Genomic DNA, 19030 nt, shown 5'->3' with positions numbered 1-19030 from the left:
TTTAAGTTTTAGATTCGTTTTTGTGATATAAATCTGCTCTAGGTTTATTGTGAAAGTGGATTGTATTACTGCAAAATTATCGTTTATTGTCTTTACTTCAGCAATATATCACACTTCAAAATTTGTTATCGTGACAGGTCTAAGGAAAATTCAGAATTTTAGTTTTTGATGTAAAAATAGTCCATACAGTTCAACATATGGCAGTGTCTAGTATATCCTATTGAAATTCTTCCTAAGCTTTTTTTCTGTCTCTGGTGTGCTGCTTGTTGAGTTGCTGCCGCCATTAAAACCAGGAAAAGCCTTTCTCAACAGCTCAACATCTGTCTCCAAATTGGCCTATAGTATAATTTTCAAACGTTCTGGGAAAGTTTAATGCCCTCTCCGAACGCTAATTCCCTCTACTTACTATTACAGATTTGAAGGCCGTTAACCGTAAATTCAGCACAACTGTCCCCTGAAACCTCTCTGTTCCATACAGCTTGGTAATATAAATTCTAACAGACATTTATTACTGCTCATCTCTCGTTGAGCTACATTGGGAAGCCAGTTGAAATCGTCAGCCTTGGGTAGTTTCGTCTTTTCTCTTAAAGTAATGCCTTGTTATGGCCCGCTAGTTACTCACCGGAGGCTGCGTACGAACTGAATAAAGTGAAATATAAGCTCCTAAAATGTACTTTGTCAATTGCTTGCTTCCATCTCACGGCTGTACATTGTTCGTTCTCGCCTTGTGGCTCACATCTCAGCGGGGCGAAAGTACAGCACTGGGGTATCTGCCTTCGTTGCTCCATAAAAACAGCTTTGGAGGGTGAGTATCAGGTTTATGTGAATGGACCGGAGCATAAAATGTAATGGGTGGAACCAAACTGAAGTCATTCTGAAATGGCTTTTTTAAAAGGTTTGTCGACAGTATTTTTCAGCAGGATGTTCTATTAAAACTGGGGGCATTTATACAGTGCTGTCAGTGAGCAGACAGGTCAGATGCTGCGGTAATGGTGTCCTCAGGGTTGTGATTCACTTTGGGATCAGGCATCAGTACAACCCCTAATGAGGTTATATTGTTCCTGGTATGATGTAGCACTTAGCTTCACTGTTATTGTAATTACACAGCACTTTGAATCTCTGATGTGTAGCAGTAACTCATCTATTCATCTCAAAACACAGGATCACAGGAGGTCAATTACTATGTTTGACAATCCATTATTAGAGCTTGTTATTTCATGCTAAAGTCAAAGTTTTACTGTGATAGTCATTAATATTTGGCATGGCATGTTGAATACTGGATTACAATTTCAATTAGTAATTATTTGGTTGATAAAGTGTCCTGTTCAAGGTCATGATATCATTTTTATGCTCTTTGTTTGGAAAAGTATTATATTAGAGGAAAAGTAAAAGCCATCCCTACTACAAGCTGCAAACAAACTACACCATCTTAATTTAGTTTTCTAAGATTAATAGCTACATAAAAACAAACCTTACAGTGGCAAATTATTTGAGTGAAACCAAACCTTTACTTCTCTCTTGCTAACAGTGTTATAAATGTGACATTGCAGGAGTCGAACAGGGAGTTTTTGCAAGGTGTTTTAAGTAATGTCTCATCAGCAGCACCAGTGGGCCCCATACCACAGTCTGAGAGCTGCACTAAGGAGATCAGCTCATGCCGTAATGAGGTAATATTGTTCTTGGTTTGATCTTGGTTGCAGGTTTAAAATAGCTCTCTCTTAGAGGCTGCGTTAATGTAATTACACGACAGTTTGGTGTAGAAAAGGATCCCTCTTTGATCTTGTGCTGTGGGTAATTTGAATCCATTTTCCTTCTATTTCCAGAGCGTGTTGTTGCTCTGCTCTCACCGCAGCATTGCCGTCTTCCTTGAATAGAGATGGATCATTGTCACTCTTACAGAAATGAGCTGTTTAAGCGAGGACACTTTTAGTTGAGCCAAACGCACGCCGCCTGTCACTCAGCTCTAAAAAGGCATCGGTGGAATCAGCGGCAGATGAAAAAGGCGGGAATGGGGTTGCAGAGCGGAGATGGCAGGCGTTTAGTGACATCGCGCGGGAAGATAAGTAGTGTGTGTGCATGTCAGATGAGCTAGTGGGGCAGACTGAAGCTTCTTTTGTCTGCGCTAAATAGACATGCTAAAGCTGCAGCTTGGTGCGCTATTGATTACGGTTTGGAGAAAAAAAGGGGTGCTTTGGGATCGAGTTTGTTTGTCAGACAGTGAATTATAGAATAATGTGCTTTACAAACAGAGAAGGCCTTGTAGACATTAGCAAGAATTTGGATTACAGACTACTGAAAAACATTTAGCTGGTTAAGTATTTTGTAAAATGGCAGTGTGGACTTCAGCTAGAGAATATAAAAGACAAATATGTATGATTAACTGTACGTAAAGGTACAATAACTTTCTGAAAGTAGCAAATCATCTTTAAGATTCCATGGAAATATTAAGTTTAAAAAATTATACTTCAAAACATTCTCCAGAATAACATTTACATGGAAACAAGCAGGAGGAGGTCGTCCTTCAGGCCAAATGAAAGTCAGGTTTGTGGGGATGCAAGCTCATTCACAGTGAGGACAACTGTTTTTTGTTGCAAAAAACACAACCAAAAGGAAAAAAAAAAAAAAAAGTTAATTAAAAAGCAATGATTTTAGTCTATTTTTGGCTGTAAAGCTTCAAGTGTATTTGTTTTGATTAGCCTTTTGACAGAATACCAGATAACTGATGACGTTCGCTTTAAGGTACAACACTTCTTCTCACAAACCACACACTTTAGTTGAGAGGTACATTTTTCAATATTATGTCACACGGTCCATTATCAGCAACATTATTATGATCATTGAGTCAGTGAGTGAGCAGTTCGTGAGACCCAGCTCGGAGAACCAATTATGTGCTTTCATGGCTGTTTGCATTTCATTAATATAAAATATTCAGTGAGCACTTCTCTTACTGCCATTAATGAAGTGCCAAAACTTACTTGTAGACCAGTCCTAATTTGTAGATTACAAATCTATTCAATTTCCTATCATTTTGTATTCTTTTACAATATAGTAAAGAGCAGATGGGATGGGACCATCTTTTCAGGTGGAAAATAGTTTTACAACACTTTACAACAACTATTCAGGTGTTCGTCTTTATCCACTCAATGTAAAATTATTAGCAGTGGTTCAGTATGAATGTGATTTTTATTTTATTTTTTAATTCGCTTTGAATGAAATGTCGCCATAAACTTGCCAGTTGGGGAGCAAATACTCATAGGAATGACAATATGAAGACTTTATATAATCATGCACTATAATCAACTATACAGTTTCTTTCATAATGGAAATGGTAATAAAGGATACAATACAAATGTAGGTCTAATAGTTATCTATAAAATGACTTTGGTGTCTATACATCTCGTCCTCCTCTTTGCTGCAGCTGTACTTGGATTTAATAACTGCAGTAGCCTTTCACTTATAAGACGCTGTGATTCCTTCAGGGACTACAATTGATCAGTCAGTGGTGGGCTGTTACACAGTAGCAGCCAGATGAATGGGACTGACACAGACCTCATCTAATCCCTTACACTCTTGGGAAACTCTATGTACTGTGTGTGTCTATGGTGAGCCTGGTCTTTAGCCCGCACAAAGATTAACATATAGCATCAATGAGGAAGTGTATTTTAATACCACTGTAAGGCTCTGTGAAGATCCAGGGCCGTGCTTCAAAGAGTAATGCTTTAATTCTGATTTGCATTCATTGAAAAAAGGCAGAATAAAATGACATGTCTATTTTTAAACCCACCGTTTGGCTTTTGTCAAAACAGCACCGGTCTTCATTATTCATGCACACTGTTGTTGTTGAAAAATTCCATCTATTTTTTTAAACAAATCCCAAGGAAATATAATGCTACAAAAAATACTTATGTTGCAGTCTGTCTCTGGGTTTGTTTTGTTGCACTATGTTTGGGCTGGGCTGTCAGATCAGCAGCTTTACACTGGTGAAAAAATGTCTTCGTTCTTTTCTAAATATGCTAATCCAATTACAGCTGACACATCTGACGGTGTGTGTATGCCACCAATAGAGCCATGTCACAGAAACAACACTATGGGAGATGGGGCACTTTTGAACTAGGCTCCCCTTTATTTATGGAGTATTGAATTGGATGGAGAGGTTTTTTTAAAGATGCCAAATTAATTTTACCTTGATGTATCGAGTATATAAACAATGGCATAAAAACAAATGATAGGGCAAAAGTTGCTCAGTTGGTAGGGTGTTTGTAGCCTGATTCATCAACCTGACCTCGCAGCATTAGAATTCGTTCTCGACGGTACTTTTTTTATTCGACCAAATGCTGCTATTTGGTCGTGAAGTATGTAATGCACCGCTAACGGGGCTAACTGGTATATTAAGCTTTTCCCAAATCCCGTAGGAAGAAGGACAATAGCATCTTTCCCCTTGATAAAATTCACCAAACATTCTCTTTGTTCTGGCTTTAAATCCTCGATTTCGGGAATCGTTGCCAACACAGAATATATGGCGCTGATTGGCTGGTGCCAAAACTCACACTCACAGGGTTTTTGTGAACCGTCTAGTGCACAGGTGTCAAACATGCGGCCCGGGGGCCAGATCTGGCCCTCCAAGACCTTTAATCTGGCCCTCGGCTGATTTTCTACAAAAATATTTTAATTCTATTTTTTATTAAAATATTGTTAATTTTCTGTGTTGTTTATCACAGCAGCGTCTCCAGCGTCTCTGTACGTGGCCCCTCCCACCAGAGCAGCACAAATGAAGACTTGTCTCTTTCTAAACGCTCTTAAAGGACGATCGTTTTGACTGTTGACCGTGACACCGTCATCAGAAAAATGTCCAAAATGAGAAAAGTGGAGCCCAGTGCAGGATTTTACAACAAAAATGGACTTATTCCTATTTATACAAGTTAGGGTTAAACAAGTTCATGTTAAAACATTGTGTTGAAATTGTATTTTTCTTAAAGTTTCAGGTTGTTCATAATATTATAATATTTTGTAAAAGAAAAAGATCTTCAATTAAAAAAGATTTCTGTAATAGATTTGCGTTTCTCTGCACAAATATTTGAAATTATTGCTGTTTTCGGGATATATATGTCATGAGTTTTCTGATTCGGCCCCTTTGGGATCAAAGTCGGTTGGATACGGCCCCCAGACCAAAATGAGTTCGACACCCCTGATCTAGTGTATTCTGATTCCTGACCTAGTTGTTGAAGAGAAATGAAAGTGAGTGGAGGCACTAGGTTGCACCAGCCTGGCTACTAGTGTTTGTCCACTGAACACAGTCCACTGATGGCAGTTCAAATCCCGCTCTCGATGTAAACATCATAAGTAGAGCAGTTAGATCCACTGACCCACAGGCTGGTGGTGCGATTCTAGCTCCCACAAATGAATGCTGTCTTTGTGTCCTTGTGCAAGCTGCTTAACCCCCCTGACCCCCAGTGTATGAATGTGTGTGTGATGTAAAGCGCTTTGAGTGAATCCAAGGTGGAATAGCGCAATATAAAAATGTGGCACTTCACCAAAAATGGGAAAAATGGGTCACGTGATTAGTGCAATGGTGTGCTGAAGACGCTCCCAACACTCTAACCCTTAAAGTATAGCTTGTGCCTCACATTAGACCTTTTTAATTGGGGCATTCTACCCTCTACATACTGGCCACTCGCTTGTATGTACCAAACTGCAAGGTGCCGAACAACAAGAGCCACAGCGACGAAAGACGAGCGATGCCACTTACTTGAACAAACAAGAGAAAACAGCTCGTCTGGGGTGGCAGAAACTTTCAGATCCACCCGAATTTACCCGTGGAGATTCGAAAGAAGCACACGGAATACGGTGACATCAAAAGGAAGCTACGCGGGACGAATATTCGCTATGGCCTGATCTACCCTGCACGACTCATCGTCACTATTGACGGGGTCAAACATATCTACAATACTGCAGCCCAGGCCACAATGGACCTACAGAAGAGGCTTCCGTAGATGTTCGAGTGATCAAGTGGACTATGTGAAGCTTTGAATCTTACCAGCAGTAAGACTATTTATTTATATATTTATTTTTTGAACTTCAGCTTAGATGCTGGTTAATTGGTGATTGCAAAGGAGATACAAATAATAATAATGGTGATAATAATAATAATAAATAAAATTTATGTTGACTTTGCCACCTGAGGAAATTTACCATAAATAGATTTTAAAATAATGCTAATTCTGACAGTTGACACCTTACAACTCAGTCAGTATCGATATAGCAATATTTTCCTATTAGTCAGCCCATCATTAACTCACAAAAATCAGACCCACAAGAATATTGTCTGATTACTTTAAGTGTGTTTACTTCACTGCAGTGACATTTATTTTAATTGGAAAATGGTCACAACCACAGGTGTTAATATCTGAGTGTTACTTTGCTACTCAGTGCATGGTTTGTGGTACTGAGTTGCGTTTTAGTGAGTGACTGTGCATTGCCTGTGCAGATCATTTCTCAGTATTTGGATGTGTTGTGTTTGGCATCTGTAAAAACACTGTGAGCGTTGCACACATCATACAATAACATAGCGTGTTTCATTCTGTCAGTGCGCCTTGTAGCTGTTGCCTGTGGAGCTGGACGTATAGTCTCATGCATCAGTGCGCGCGGATGTCTCTTCAGGCTCATGTCAACCAGGTGATGTCATTTCATTTGATGTTTATGTATGTAACCTTCAGCCTCTTTTTACATACTCTGACAGGTGCACATGTTTGATCAACCTATAAGAGCTCTGAGGTTTGCTACTGATTCCAACTGCCTTTTATAATAATTGTAGTCCTAGATTATGCAAAATTGACTCTTATGATCTTAATGTTATAATGTTGTTATCTCATCAAAAACATACCCATATTTGTGTTTTGTGTTATTCACATATGTTTGAGTAACCCTTTATTATTATTAGTCTGTCTGCATCTCTAAAGCTTAAAATGCTTTGTTCCACCTTGTGATGTATGTTGCGCTGTCTCTTACCTTGGCCAGGTCTCTCTTGAAAAAAATATTCTGAATCTCAATGGAATTTCCCAGTTAAATAAAAGTAAAATAAAATCACATTATTGTAGTTTCAAGTCAACAGCTACTTTTTACGTTTTGTTTAACAGACACTGGCAATTCCAGGGCTGAAATTATCCAAATGATTCTAGTGAGTTTAAAGCACGACATCATGTGTTTTCCATCTGAAGGAAGAACTCAGCCTAAATATGCATGATTTATGTGTTAAACGTGTCATGAAATGATACGTGAAAGAAAAAAAATACAACTCTAGGTATGGAAATGGAAATACATTATAACATAGATCAGAAAATAGTGTAATATGTGACCTTTAATTAGTCAGTCCCACGTAAGTAATACCATACCAATGTCTTTGTTTATGCTTTATTAATTAGTAATCATGAAGGTGTGTTATCAGATTATACAGTTATGGTTTGCAAATAACTCGAAGGAATCGCATTCTAATAAAATCTTATGTAATTTGTCCTCTGTTTCTTATTTATATATTCAGAGTTTACAGATATTTAAAATTGCAGTGTATTAAACTTTACCCTCAGGAGAACAATAGCAGCAGAAGTAGTTCACCATAAAACAGCTTCTCTGAATATTTCCAGCCATTTATTTACAACACTCCAGGTCACTACTGGTCTCCATATATTTCTTGTATTTGTACTGCAGGCCTGAAGGAAAGCTTAGTGTATATTTAACTGTACTTTGATCTGAGTTATCCGCAGATATTGTGGAGACACTACCACTGAACTTTACTTTTTCCTCTGGCAGCATAATTCACTCAGGCTTCAAAAGGTCCTGCTGTTTATGTGCACTGTATGCTGGGCTTATTGAATATTCATATGACCGGTGCATTGGTTTAATGATAGTTATATTTGCGTGTGTTGATGCAAACTGCAGATGATGACACTGTGGCCTGAGGTATACCACGAAATAAGTTTTTGAAATAAAGTTATTGTTTTTGTTAAACTTTATGATAACTGCACATTAAATAGCGTTCATAAAGCAATTCACAATGAATAAATGTTTGATTAAGAATGATTTAGGCTTCATCATTTTTAAATAACTTGACTGACCTAATTGAATTATAACTCCGAATCATTCTTTGTAAACTATTTCTATATTGTGGATTCAGTGTTTCATTTGTGTGTAGTTGTTATAAAGTGTTTTTTTTTTTCTTTTCCTTTTTCCTTCCATCAATATGGACAAGGAGATGCATGTTCATTAAGACACTACACAGCTGTTAATTAGACGTTTAACAATTTACACACTTATATTTAGAATAACTGTGAATAACAGCCCTTCTTACATATGAGCTTGAGCCTTAATGAATTAATGTTTTGCCATAATTGCTACATTGATAGAGTACACCATGTACTAGCACAGTGCATCAATATTATTTGGTTAAAATGTGATAGATTAAAGAGTTGTACATATTTGATAAGTTTCTTTTCTCTCTCCAAACCATTTTTTGAAAATCCCAGAGAAAACTTTGATTCAAGATTCATGTGCCTTTTGTGCACAAAGAATTCAACTCTGTGTACTGTGTTGTTGTACAGGGCTCTCAAGAGGTCAAAATGAAAGAGAAGCAGCTTAACGCTGAAAGCTACATTATCACCCCCTGAGTGTACCATCATTTATTTATCACCTACTGATTATCTACATCAAGTATGTTGGAGAAAAGCACTTTAAAGGTAAAATATATGATTATTGCGTTCTGTAGTCACAGCCCACAACCAGACCAGCCAGAACCACAGAATTTGACAAAACTTTATAAAGACAAGTTGATCTGGAGCCTTATCCTGTCTCCCCGATGTCTGATCGCCTCAAAAACAAACCCGGAGGTTTACACGTAAAAAATGATAAAAACAACATAAAGGACTGAGAAAGAGGGTGGACTTTCACATAATCAACCATCGAAGCACCAAACTATTATTTATCTCAATGAAATTACATATGTATTTTTTTGAGATGTCTTCTGCGTTATTCGTGTTACAAATTTGCAGCTGTGGTTGGACCGTCCCAAGCTTGGGTGGAGAATTCTCACCCCATCTTGCCCGGTTCCTGTCCCTTTTGGATTCGAACAGAATGTAGAAGGGACTGGTTGCCACAGCAAATAGATTTTTTTCTTTTTTTCCTTTTTGTACTTTTGACTGACCGGACACATGAAGCTGATACAAACTGAGAGCGACCAGCGTGTTAGATCAATGACTTGAATGTTTTACCTCATGCATTCTTCTGGGACTGTGACACATGACTGTCAACAAGTGCCAGTAGAAATAAGTGCTTGTGCTGCCCTTTACAGTCAAGTCTCCAGTGGAAATTGTTCAAGGACTTTCCAAGCTTGAACATGATTTATTTTGAGTGAGGGCACGCTGTATCCTTCGTTCACTGTATGGTCGGCCTACATGGGAATTTTGCGGAGATCAGCAATTAAAACCTGCTCAAATATTACAGGTAACAAATGTAGCGTCACGGCGACCTTGGTTTTTATCACCACCTTTTTATTTCTTTTTAAATCATTTGAACATTTATGAGTGTTAATGAGAGAATGGGACAAGTTGACCTTTTTCCTGAATATGTTTTATTGTTCCGCAGTCATATTTAAGTACGTGATGCATGTGATAGACTCTATAGCTACACCAATTCTTGTAATATTTAAATAGGAAATAAGGTTGGGTTTTATGTCAGATGCCTTTTCTGACATAACCGTTTACATTTTTCTAGGCTTAGGCAATGGGCATGTTTAAATGGCTGGAAAATGTATGCATGCAACATTGGAACTCCTATGTTCAATCACAATAGCTTTCATATATAGAAATACTTTATGATTGGCTTTTTGTTGCAGTAAGAAATTATTTACAATACTGGGTTGGAAAAGTTTTGTTTGCTTATTTGTTAGGTTGCATCATATTTCAATAACCTGCCATTAAGGCCTGAAGATGACTAACAGCCATAACCAGAGACAGCAGAGACAACTGGCCAGGGCTTCTAAAGGATTGCTTACCCAAGCTGAAAGAGAGTTAAAATGCTAAGACATGTTTTTTTTTCTCTCTCTCTAGTTACCGGTGATTGTCTATTGGCGCTTATCAATTAGAGATCAATGAATATGATTGTGGAGCTGCAGAGTGGTATTGATTGGCTGAAGGGCTGCGCTCCGTGTCAGTTCTCATTAGTACAGTGCGTCCGTTCACTGGCTCTGTCTCCCAGCGTCAGGCGTCAGCGGGAGGGAGCGCGCCTCATTCTAACTGATGACAGTCTAAGTGCTCTAATAGAATCGTATTGATCACAGGTGTAGTGTTAGGAGCCAGTTATACAGCAGCCAGCAACACTGTTTGTGCCCCAGTCTCGAGTGCACACAGATATATGTGGCATCCTGCTTTAGTGGTAAAGGTATAGAGGTAATACTGTGCGTGATCTCGTGGTAAGTCCCAGCTGCAGCATTAAGTCCTTAGCATGTAAGGATGTAAAGATATCCACATCCAGTGTTGGGAGTAACAGATTACATGTACTGGAGTTACGTAATCAGAGTACAAATTATGAGTAACTGTATTCAGTTACAGTTACTGTTTCAGTGAGTGGTAATTAGATTACAGTTACTTTTCTGAAATAAATGGATTACAGGACGGTATTTTCCTGGTTTCCTCTTTTCACATTTTGGGCTATATACACCCCCCACCACCACCCTTTTTTTTTTTTTTTTTTGTAATTCCACTCATTGCTGGAAACTAAACCAAGTCTAAACTAGATCCAAAGCAGGTATAAACCAGGTCTAAACTACATATAAACCAGGACTAAAACCAGGTCTAAACTAGATCTTAACCAGGACTAAAACAGGTCTAAAACCAGGTCTAAACTAGATCTAAACCAGGTCTAAACTAGATTTAAACCAGGTCTAAACTAGATCTAAACCAGGACTAAAACAGGTCTAAAACCAGGTCTAAACTAGATCTAAACCAGGTCTAAACTAGATCTAAACCAGGTCTAAACTAGATTTAAACCAGGTCTAAACTAGATCTAAACCAGAACTAAACCAGATCTAAACCAGGTCTAAAACCAGGTCTAAAACAGGATTTAACAGGACTAAATCATGCTGCGTGGACGTGTCTCCTCTCCTTCTATCAATAATATTTTTAATTTGGTTGAGTAAAGTCTGGGTTTTTTATTTTCTTTTATCAGACGAAACATCTCATGTGAAGATTTCCTAGTCTTTGCTTCTCTACAGCAAATCAAGTAATCCAAAGTATTCAGATTACATTACTCACTTTAAGTAATTTAATGGATTACGTTACAAACTACATTTTGGGGTATGTAATCTGTAATCTGTAGGGGAATACATTTTAAAAGTAACCTTCCCAACACTGTCCACATCTTATAGTGCTGTATTATTACGCAAAATGTTTTCATGTTTCACTTGTACATTTTGTCTCATTTTTTATTGAGGGATTTCTTCACAGTTTCCAGGTGCTCCACGTGGCTTGCTACACCTGTGAAGTTGGCTCTGTATGTTTCCTCTTGTGGATCCTGACCAGTGTGATCTGACCGGGCTGTACTCTCTGACCTCACATCCTGTCCGTGTTATGGGGGTGTGTCCTTAGAGATGATGACCTTGACCAGTAGCTCCAGTTTTAATCACTTCCTGTGTCCTCCTGCCCCGCCCCCTCCCCCGCCCCCTCCCTGCTCCGTAATGAGCACAGAGCCCCGACCCCACCAGCTGAGGTTCAATCTCCACCGTTTTATTTCTGCAGCTGACCACCATGTTTAAATATGTGTAATTTAGAGTCTTAATCCAACTAAATGTAACTGTTAAATAATTTTGTCAGCGATTGATTCATCTTATTTTGGTATTGGTATTTATTTATCCACATATTTTGGATTTCCAAAAAGATGCACTCAACTCCGAGAATTGGATGATGTCATAACTTCAGATAGAGGACAGGGGTCTATATAATTCTAGAGAGGATTTTCCATTTTTGAAAGAAGTTTCCAAACTTATGATCCACAAATATTAGATCTTATCATTATTCAGGGATTGGCTCTACAAACTTGCCATATTAGTCTTGTGGCTTACAGTCCTTTCAACTGAAAACAGTCCTGTTTTGGGATTGAATAATGGCACAACTTTCTGAAGCTATTATGAAAAAGATATTTCACTTCTGTTTATTTAATATGACAGAGAAGAGGTTAAACTTGGTGGTTTTTGTTTCATGTGGATAGTTCCAGGAGGGATGAGTCACATGAAGACTGCCAATAGTTTACTTCTGAAGTTATTCAATTACGAATGTATCTATCTATTGAAAAACAGAAAAGACAGATTCTCACCTCAGTGACTTTCATTTCAGTAGTTCAAACAGAAACAACAACTTTAAACCTTGGTTAGATCTTGCATGGCATAGTATACATACTTATGTGTTTCACTGTATAGTTACATTTCATTTTAGAGCTTACACAATGTTTGTTCAACTAACATGAACTAACACAGCGGCTGTAGGACAAAAGCTCGTAATTCACTTTTAATTTGATGATGCACACAGATTGTCTTTGTGGCTCTTTGCACCCTGCTTGATTGCCTATTGTCCAGACACATCTATATCTTAAACAAAGTCTGAATATTTTATCCAGACTATCCCAACTTTTCAAATTAACTTTGACCGGGGGCGTGCTGGTGGCTTAAAGATAATCACATCAAGGGCATGGAGCCTGACCTGTTTTTGCATCAGTAAGTTTCTACTCAGAGAAAAGCACTCACTCGGCAATTGTTGTCTTGCCTTTTGTGGGAATGTGAATAGAGCTTTATTGATTGGGAGCAAAATGTTTTTAATGTTGTAGATGAGATTTCTGGATTGCTGGCTAATAGGAAGATGGAAGCTCACACCAATCTATTTTCCAGTCAAGTCCCAAATTGAAAATCTTTACAGGCATAATTAAGGCTTATCTGAAAGGAATGTCAAAACTTTTCAACTGCTCTCTTGATTTTTTTCCTACTCCATCCAATCACAATTGTTATGTGTAAAAACAGGATCCGGTGTAGAATAGCAATGATTCTGCACAGAAACTAATGAATATAAAACAGAAACCAGTATTGATGTGAGATCAAGCTTAATAGTGGTAAAACAATGTAGGCGTAATTGTTATTGTAATGTACTTAGACATAAATTAGCCCATAAACAGGCTTAATCAACTCATTTTGTATGAAGGTGTGAGGTCCTGATGTAGTACATTAGCAGAGTCCCTGGCGGAGATTCGTCCTCTGCTGAAGGCCTGGGTCATTGGATTAACTGTGTTGCTCAAGGAGATGGGGAAAGGTGGAGCTGATGGGTTCAGACCAGGGCTCCTCCACCGAGTAATGACCTGGATTTCAAATAACACGTGTATTTGGCATCGTTGAATTGAAAAATGCTCGAAGTTCCATCCAAGCAGAGTTATGGAGGTCGCTAATGCAACAATCTATGTTTCAACATCTTTATTTATACATCTCCATTGTATATGATTGTGTCTACCTGTATGATATGCAGTGATGTCTTGTGAATTTCTTACATTATACAGGGCAAATGACAAATAGTATTTCTACAATTTCATATCCTTCCCCACAATCAGGACCACAATCACTTCAGGAAAGTCCCCCCCCCCTCCCCTTGTCCTGACAGACACCTCCATTACCACCATGGACTCCCCGTGGATGACCCTCAGCTCCCTCATCAAGAAGGCCCAGCGGAGGATGTATTTCCTGCGGCAACTGAGGAAAGCCAAGCTCCAGGCCAGATGATGGAGCAGTTCATCCACACTTCCTCCATCACCAGGGCCACTGCCAGGGACAGACACAGACTGCAGCACATCGGGTGCTCCACTGAAAAGGTGATCAGCTGCAGCCTCCCATCTCTCCAGGATCAGTACATCCTCAGAACATGGAGGCAAGCAGTTGGATCACAGCTGACCCTTCTCACCCTGAACACTCTCCTCGGGCAGGTGCTACAGTCCTTTTGTGTCAGAACCAAAACCAAAGTTTCTTCCCATCTGCTGTTGGACTCTTTTTCTCTTAATGACACATGTCAACACATTTCAACAATAATTTTCAGATCTAGTTTTGCACTGTGGTTCTGTCCATATGTCTTTATATTTATAATCAGTCAAAAACTATTTTATTGAACACCTTATTGTTCATACATGCTGTTATCTGATCGTAGTTTATATTTTACTGTTTTATTCACTGTTTTATTCACATATTCACTGTTTTATCTTGCACTATATTGGTAAAGCAATTTTCTGGTTGGTGAATGTTATTCAGTGACAGTGGTAATAAAAACTTTACAGATTCTGGTTCTAAATAGGTGAGGTGTGAAAATATTTTTATTATATTTTTATATCTCTATACTAGCTATAGTTATGGGTCCGGTCAAGCGGTAATGAAGGGAAACGGGCCGATTTTTTACATTCAAATAGCTCAATATAACTCAAATATAAATAAGTGTCAGAATATAGGAAAGAGTTAACACTCCAACAGGGTAAAGTTAACCCTGCGATATTCTTTCAAGTTGTTGACAAAAAATAAAAAAACTCATATCGGTAACGGAGGGAATGAAATATGCAGCACTTTTTGGGTAATAAATCCAAACAGTGATAACTCTTGGTTCTCACTTACATATCCTTAACAAACTGGTTTGAATATTTGCTTCATATAGTTTTCTACCATATGGTACAAGATTAGGTTGAAAAACCTCTTGCTTTTTGAGTAATGAGATTTTTTATTAAGAAAGGTCATGGTAACGCAGGGAAAAGTAACAGAGGGAAAATTGTGCAAGCAAGTAGAAGGTGCAGGATTTTACATCATTTGTCAGCTTTTTTCTTCCGAATACTTTAATATTACTTCAAAATGAAAGGAAACTATTTCTATAAAATATGCCAGTCCTTTAAAGCAAATTTTTATCATTTTAAATATATATATATTTTTTTTTAAATCATGTACCTTCATCAACAGTTCAAAGATGGAATAACACAAGATATGATGAAATACATCCATTTATTTACATGATTTGCAGGTCTTTGAAATTTGGGAAATAATTTTTGTTCCATGTTTCATACATGGTCTGTTTAAAACGGATGTAACTTTAGAACCAAAAATGGTACAGAAAAAAGGTCAACAGTTTCATAAACTAGAGTACATATGTATCTGTTCAATACATTTTTATATCAGATGCATTAACTTGAATTTTTGGCCTTGCTGTTTACTTCTGCTTGACCAGGCCCTTATGTAAATAAGACAGATATTAAAATAAAAGCATATATTTTATACCTATGGAGAATGTGCAAGTAGAGTTTGAACTAACTATTTTCATAGCCCAACATACATAAAGTGCTGCAACAATAAAGTTACACAGCATTGCTTTAAATAGGTTTATAAAGTTTCTAACAGTGTTTGAAATCATACTCCTGTTTGCAGTCAGTTTCGGTTGACATCTCAGTGGATTGGTCCATTTCCACTATATTTAGTTGCTGCACATCATAATGGATAGCACCAGAATTTCATTTCCTCAAAGACGTGTCTGTATTTGCAGTTTGTGTAGAGCAGAGTATGAACAGCCTCTGTGGGTCTCCATGCATAATGCATAGTTGATTGTCCAAGAAGCTCTTGTATATTGAACGCAGTTAGGCTGATCCATGTGGGAAATTACAAGTACAGTAGTTGTATTTGCTCAGCTGCTGACCAGGCACTCAATCTAGTTCAAGCCAGGTCTATGTCATTTATTTGAGGATTTGATTTAATGAAATACTTAGACAAAATTGATGTATGAAGTTTGTGTTTATTGTTTATAGTTATGGGCATTAGAACTCAATCATCAGGCTTTGGCTCCATCTGTTTGCAAGACCAATGTATTATATTCAGCCAATAACTGGCTCATATCTTTCTATCCAGTAATCTCTCATGTGTATTTGTGTACCAGCTGCTGAAAGAGCTCAATACAGGTCAAAGTAAAATGAAAAGAAAATGCTGAATAGTCATTATTGTTCTAATGTAGTTTACTATTAGTTACTCTTCTGCATTAGTCTTTTCAACAAAGTATGCCAAAACTCAATCCTGTAATATCATACGTGTGTTGTTGTGTGGCTATCGTTTTACAAGGATGTAATGATATCCAAATCGCACGGTATGATATTATTCCAGTATAAACCTCATGGTACAATATTTACTGTGATATTGTGGGAACGCTCATATTATAGAACTCACAATGTTGTGCTTAAGTTTAACATAGGGTGATCAAATGCCCGTTTTTTCCTCGGACATGTCTGTTTTTTGCATCCTGTCCTGTTTTTTTTTTTTTTTTTTTTAAGTGATGGAAATGTCCGGGTTAACAATGACTTGTACAAGAAATTCTCCATTTTCCATCCCGGTCGAGACAAGTGGGAGGCCATGTGCACAGGTTGCGAGGTGAGAGTAGCTCAATGTCGAGGCCCCACTTCCCACCCCCGGTGAGGTGTCCGGGTTTTCACAAACAGAAATATGGTCACCCTAGTTTATCAGCCATATTAGCTAGTCATTTGTCTTAATTTTTGAATGATACCTTTTCTAAAGTGCAAAATACACCTTTATGTTAAGAACAACTGGTGAAATAATAATAATAAAAAAACTATGTTTAATTATATTGCAATTTTATTGTTTTAATATGTTCTTGTTCTGTAAAGCACCACTTTATGTTTACTCTACAGACACATTTCCCTTACCAATAATTAATGCTGTGCAGTGAATTTTATATTCACTTTTTTTTTTTTTTTTTGGAATATCAGAAAACACGTGAATCAGTGGCTGTGTGTTCTGTACTGCTGTGCTGTTTTACGGCATCACTGTTGTGCTGAAGTTTTTAGCCTGGACAGGACTTTATTTTGATGAATTTGTGAAACTTTTCTGAGTGTCATTTTGCCAAGCGAGTCCGCAGGGTGCTTGTATTTCCCGAGGATACAGGTTCTGTGTCTCAGCAGAGCTAACACTACTACTGTGTTGTTGTTTTTATTGCAGATCTGGCCAGATTGAGTTTTTATTTAATGTAAATGACCTCTTCGGTTTCACAACAAGCGACAAAATGACTCATTACTACTCTACACACTGTAAATAAGAATCTGCTTAACTTTTCTCTTGGTAAAGCAAAACATTTTTCTGATTTACTTGCATTTATAAATTCAGTAATTAGGTTGAACGGAATCTTTGCATAAATATGGGATTTAGAAAAATATCAAGCAAACAAATGTACAAGCAAACATGTAGGCATGATATTATACACGTTTATAAGCAAGAAAAAATTATACACCTAACACTGAACCGGGGGTATTATGCAAAACCAACTTTTGTGGGCTTTCTACCATGTTATAATGTTATTCCCTTATGTCAAACATGCCTGAACATGTCAGTCTCTCCCGAGCCCTCCTTATGGTTGGCAGTAAGATTCTGTCCAGTGTTCAGCCCACAAGCTTAAATCACCACGTTTCCATGTCATCAACATTCCCTGGAGGTGTGATGCTCTGTAACTGTAGGCACTGCTCTGTCATAATCTTAAAACTTTTTTTTGGCTGTGTTTGCTAATGTGTGCATTGTGTCACCATGGTAACTCCTAAACTAGGGGTTTCCAACCTGTAGCTCGGGAGCTACTGGTAGCTCTCCACCCCTTTCCAAGTAGCTTGTCAAGGGATTTCTGAATTGGACGTATTGTGCTGAATAAGCAAAATTTGATTAATTAAATGCCTATTACCATTATGCATGTATTATTTTGATGCTTAACTTTCATACATGACTGTACACGATAATGTTTATGTTTTATAGGCATCTAACTGTCCATGGTGCTTATACTTACTCAATTTCTTGTAACCGCTAAAACTAGCAGCTCTCTGGCATTTTCGTTTTGTAAAGGTTAGCTCACGGCAAGAAAAAGGCTGGAGACCCCTGTCCTAAACATGAATAAAAAAGAACTACTACAGTATTACTCAATGTTTATCGCAGTGTTACATGATTTCCTCATCAATGAGATGTACATAGAAGATATATCAACATCATGAAATACGTGCTATATTCAGTACTACTTCAAACTTTTTCTTAGACACACATTTGACCTGGAAATGGAGAGCATCTATTTCCTAACCTATCCATTCCCTGTTACATTGATTCTCATGGTAACATTTTTGACAGGCTCTGTATTAGGCTGACATGTGCATTTCCCCGTTGTGTGTGCTTCTGTCTGCAGTTCATGTGAAGGCGGGCACCTGTGAAGTAATTGCTGCACACCGATGCTGCAACAAGAACAAGATCGAGGAGAGATCCCAGACTGTCAAGTGTTCCTGCTTCCCCGGACAAGTGGCAGGGACCACAAGAGCTGCACCATCTTGTGTAGACGGTATGCATTTGACATTTGAGCCATTGCTGGAAATGGGTTTGTTCTTTAGAGTAATAAGATGTTGAAAAAGGAAAGTGGGGAGTCAAAGAATACTAAGAGCACTAAGAACACTAAATTAATTATTTTGCTAGTAAATTGTGTATATGGGGCTTCATTTATCAACACTCATGTCTTAAACCACTAACAACTCTAAAAGTGGAGCAAAACCCTGACACAGTTTCTTAAACAAACACTAAAGACGACGCAGCAGAATTTTGCTCCTATGAGTGAATGAATATGCACAAAATCTGAGGCAAAGGAAATGCAAATGACGTTGTTTAGCAGGTGCTGCCAGATTTATTACAACTACGAGAGCTAAAATTGTGTGATAATATAGTAGGCTGGAGAGACAGGTGCAAACTTTTTTAAACCTGCTGCAATATATGCACCTATAGGGCCATTTGATTTTTAAATGCTTTAAAAGAAAGCAAACATGTCTTTTTCAAACTGTGGTAATAAAATATAAACTCTTTACCAGCAATATTTTGGCCCTGACTCCCACAAGTTTTCCACTGAATCAGAGTGTTCGATAACAGCTGTCCATGAATGTGGGCTTTCACATGTCTGTCCCATGGCCTAAAGCA

At 37.9% G+C, this 19030-nt stretch overlaps 1 protein-coding gene across 1 annotated transcript in view; it reads left to right on the top strand.

Annotated features, from left to right (window-relative positions):
• The window catches only part of tafa3a (TAFA chemokine like family member 3a), an 84510-nt gene that overhangs the window by 53458 nt on the left and 12022 nt on the right, over positions 1-19030 (top strand). Inside the window, exon 3 of the mRNA XM_055160630.1 lies at positions 18258-18407. Within this exon, the coding sequence (XP_055016605.1) occupies positions 18258-18407 (150 nt within the window). The remainder of the gene's footprint in view (positions 1-18257; positions 18408-19030) is intronic.

The sequence above is a fragment of the Boleophthalmus pectinirostris genome, unplaced genomic scaffold (genome assembly GCF_026225935.1).
Source record: "Boleophthalmus pectinirostris isolate CB_2022bp ecotype Guang Dong unplaced genomic scaffold, ASM2622593v1 HiC_scaffold_3, whole genome shotgun sequence".
In the NCBI taxonomy this organism is placed as follows: domain Eukaryota; kingdom Metazoa; phylum Chordata; class Actinopteri; order Gobiiformes; family Gobiidae; genus Boleophthalmus; species Boleophthalmus pectinirostris.
This window is presented reverse-complemented; position numbering and strand designations above follow the sequence as displayed.